Genomic DNA, 3,992 nt, shown 5'->3' with positions numbered 1-3,992 from the left:
CTGGCCGGCAGCATCGTGTTTGAGCAAGCCGTCCGGCGCCGAGAAACGAGTATGGGGCTGCCCATGCCACTGCGACTCGTCGTCGCCGCCGCGGCGCTCCAGCTCGCGACGGCCACGACGCTGAGCGTGTCGCCGACGCAGCTCTACGCCGAGGAGTGGGACGCCACGGCGTCCATCACCTACGAGGTCTCCGTCGCCGCCCAGCCGAGCAGCGACGTCGTCGTCACGATCACGTCGTCGAACGCGTCCCTGGCGACGGCGGACGCGGAGACGCTGACCTTCACGAGCGCCGACTACGCGGCGAAGACCGTCACGGTCACCGTCGCCGACGACAATAAAGCCGGCGCGTCCGAGCACGCCGTGGAATTCTCGCACGACTGTACAGGCTGCGACGCGGCGACGGTGACCCTGACCATCTTCGACGACGACTACTGCGCGCGGGACTGCGACGCCGGCGCCTACTCGTCGACGTGCAACGGCACGCGCCGCTGCCTCGACTGCCCGCGGGGCGCGACGTGCGCCGGCGGCTGCGACGCGCCCGAGCTCTGCGCGCCGGGCACCTACAAGGCCGTCATGGGCGCGACGAACGGCGACGGCTGCGACGCCTGCCCGGCGGGCCACTACGCAGCAGAATACGGCGCGGTGGGGCGACCGGCGTCCCGTGTTTCTACGCCTTCGAAACGCGTCCGGAGAAGACCGCGGTCACTCTCTTTCATCGTAGGCGTCGTGCGAGCCCTGCCCCGCGGGCTACGCCTGCGGCTCCGGCGCGTCCGTCGTCGCCTGCGCCGCGGGCACCTACAGCCTCGAGCTCGCCATGGACTGCGGCGACTGCCCGGCGGGCAAAGTCGCGGAGTTCGAGGCGATGGGCGCCTGTTCGGGCTGCCCCAAGGGCCACGCGTGCCCGTCGGGCGGCTACGCCGTGCCCTGCGCGTCGGGCACCTACTCCCTCGGCAACCTCACGAACTGCACGGCGTGCCCCGCCGGGTACAGCTGCCCGAGCTCCGGCGCGGCGCCCGCGCTCTGCGGCGACGGCGCGTTCTCGCTGTCGAACTGGCAGTACTGCGTCTCCTGCCCGCTGGGCCACAGCTGCACGAACGTCGCCGTCGCGCCCGCGCCCTGCGAGCCGGGGACGGCGGCGCCGGGCAACGCGACGCACTGCGCGGCGTGCCCCACGGGGCGCTACACCGGGAACGTCACGGGCGCGCCGCGCTGCGACGAGTGCCCCGGCGGCTTCTCCTGCGACGACCCGGCGGAGGACCCCGCGCTCTGCGCCAACGGCACGAGCGCCTCGGCCGGCTCGATACGCTGTGACGCGCCCGGCGTCTTTATTTCCAGGAGCTCCTCGGAGAGGCCCGCGGACCGCTCGAGGTCGAGGGGCGCCGCGGCGCGCGCGCGCGACTCGACGGGACCTTCCGCGCGCAGGTTCGGACTGCGCGCCCGGCGAGTACAGCGCCGCGGGCGCGACGGAGTGCGCGCCGTGCCCCGCGGGCCACGCCTGCGCGGAGCCCGGCGCCGCGCCCGCGCCGTGCGCGAACGGCACCTTCGCCGAGGGCAACGCGACCGCGTGCGCGCCGTGCGCCCAGGGCCTGACGACGAGCAAGGACGGCTCCTTCTGCGACGACTGCCCCGCCGGCTTCTCCTGCGGTGACCCTTGCGGCGTCTCTTGAAACCGGTCCGTGTGTTCCTACTCGTCCGCGCGCGTTCGACGACCTTTGCGGCGTCGTGTCGGAGAGCTTTCGACGCGCCGGTCTGCCTGTCGGGAGACGCCGCCGCGGCTTTAGGCGACGCGAGCGTCGGCCCCCAGCGCTGCGCCGAGGGCTTCTTCAGCGCCAAGGGCGTGAGCCTCGCCTGCGAGCTCTGCCCGCCGGGCCACAGCTGCGAGGACCCGGCGGCGCTCGAGTCGTGCGCGCCGGGCACGTACGCGCCCTACGGCGGGACGAACTGCTCCGCGTGCCCCGCGGGCTTCAAATGCCTCGACCCGGCGGACCCGCCCGTCGCCTGCGACGCGGGCACCTACGCCTTCCGCGGCCGGGCGACGTGCACGTCCTGCGCGCGGGGCTACGTCTGCCGCGACGGCCTGCCGCCCGTGCTCTGCGAACCGGGCTGGCGGCCGACGGCGAACCAGACGTCCTGCGCGCCCTGCCCGCCCGGTGAGCGCTTTTATAGCTGCGGCGGAACTGTCACATTTCTTTTTTTGTAGGCTTCGAGTGCCCCCTCGGCGAGCCGTCGATGATCCCGACGCGGTGCCCCGTCGGCACGTACGCGCCCGGCAACAACACGCGGTGCCTCCGGTGCCCCGCGGGCTACCACTGCGGCGACCCGGCGGCGTCGCCGGCGCCCTGCGGCTACGCGACCTACTCGCCGGGCGGCTGGCAGAATTGCAGCTACTGCGCCGAGGGCCGCCTGCCGTCGTTCGACCGCTCCGAGTGCGTCGACTGCGCGCCGGGGTTTCAATGCCCCTTCTATGACCAGGAGGTCCAGCTCCCGTGCACGCTGGGCACCTACAGCGAGGGCGGCCAGGCCTACTGCACGAGCTGCCCGGCGGGCTACGCGTGCGCCGACCGCGCGGCGCCGCCGACGGACGCGGAGCTGTGCGCGGAGGGCTATTTCTCCGAGGGCGGCCGCGACGCGTGCGTCGCCTGCCCCAACGGCGTCGCCTGCGCGGGAACGGACACGGCGGCGACGAATCCCTGCGACGCGGGCACCTACTCGCCCCTCGGCGAGATGGACTGCTTGAAGTGTCCTCGAGGTTCCTATTGTCCGTCGCCGACGTCCGGCGAGTACCCGTGCGATTTGGGCACGTACTCGCTGACGAATGCCACGAACTGCACGGTCTGCCCGCCGGGCTTCGCCTGCCCCGACGCGGCGACGGTCGTCGTCTGCACGGAGGGGTTCTACAGCCCCGGCGGCCTGACGCAGTGCCTCGACTGCAACCCCGGCTACCGCTGCCCGAACCGCGTCGTCGACGCCTTCGCCGCCGGGCTCCGAGTGCGCGGCGGGCACGTGGTGCAACCCGCCGTCCGTCGTCGAGTACTGCCCGCCGGGGACGCTGGGCAACACGACGGCGGGCCGGTCCGCGGACCACGCCTGCGCGCCGTGCCCGCCGGGCTACTACTGCGACGGAATGATCGTCGACGTCGTCGACCCGATCGCCGTCGAGGCCTACGGGGGCACGGTCTTCGCGACGGCCAAGCTCTGCGACCGGGGCGGCTACTGCCCCGAGAGCTCGGCCGAGCCCACCCTCTGCGACGCCGGTGCGCGGCCCCGCTCCCACGAACCGCTCGCGCGAACCTTTTTCTTCGCAGGTACGTACCAGCCGGACTTCGGCGCGGCGTCGGCCGCGGACTGCCTGCCCTGCCCGCCGGGCTACTACTGCCCGACGAACTCGTCGACGTACGTCGACAAGCCCTGCCCCACGGGCCACTTCTGCCCCGTCGGGTCCGCGACTTGGTGGGGCACGCCCTGCGCGGCGGGGTCCTTTGGCAACCGAACGGGGTGGAAGTCAAATCTTCAACTCGACTTCAATGTGCGCGTATTCGAAAGGTTCGACACAAGCACTTCCGCTGTGCTTCGAGAACTCGACGAGAGCAATCGATTCGTCCAAAAATCAGCCGAATCGACTTCGAATTGACCGAGCTAGAGAATTTTCAAAGTTTGGTCGGGACGTCCCGAACCAGTGGTCGATTCGCACACAGGCAACCGCACGGGGCTCCACCGCCAGTCGCAGTGCTACAACTGCACGGCGGGCGCCTACTGCGAGCAGGGCGTCGCGGAGCCCGTCGCGTGCCCCGCCGGCGAGCTCAGCCCGCGTCTCTCGGGTCCTGCAAACTTGCTCCAAACCCCTGCCACAGGCACGTACAACCCGCTCGAACGCGCGACGGACGTCAACAACTGCCGCGAGTGCCTCGCGGGCTGGGCCTGCGAAAACATGGGCATGTACCGCATGCTCGACGCCATGCGCTGCGCCGCGGGCTACGTCTGCCCGCCGGGCA

At 71.9% G+C, this 3,992-nt stretch overlaps 1 protein-coding gene across 1 annotated transcript; it reads left to right on the top strand.

Moving 5' to 3' along the window:
• Positions 1-51: 51 nt before the first annotated feature.
• AURANDRAFT_68705 (hypothetical protein) lies at positions 52-3,976 on the top strand (the record flags this gene model as incomplete). Its single annotated transcript, XM_009044424.1, has 9 exons — positions 52-642; positions 722-1,307; positions 1,423-1,644; positions 1,782-2,150; positions 2,201-2,988; positions 3,032-3,254; positions 3,306-3,526; positions 3,696-3,720; positions 3,852-3,976. Coding segments are annotated over 9 exons (3,150 nt in total), but the record flags the coding sequence as incomplete, so codon positions are not given.
• Positions 3,977-3,992: the final 16 nt, after the last annotated feature.

Source organism: Aureococcus anophagefferens, assembly GCF_000186865.1.
Source record: "Aureococcus anophagefferens unplaced genomic scaffold AURANscaffold_310, whole genome shotgun sequence".
NCBI classification, from domain to species: Eukaryota; class Pelagophyceae; order Pelagomonadales; family Pelagomonadaceae; genus Aureococcus; species Aureococcus anophagefferens.
Note: the sequence above shows the minus strand (reverse complement) of the source record. Positions and strands in the feature narration are given on the sequence as shown.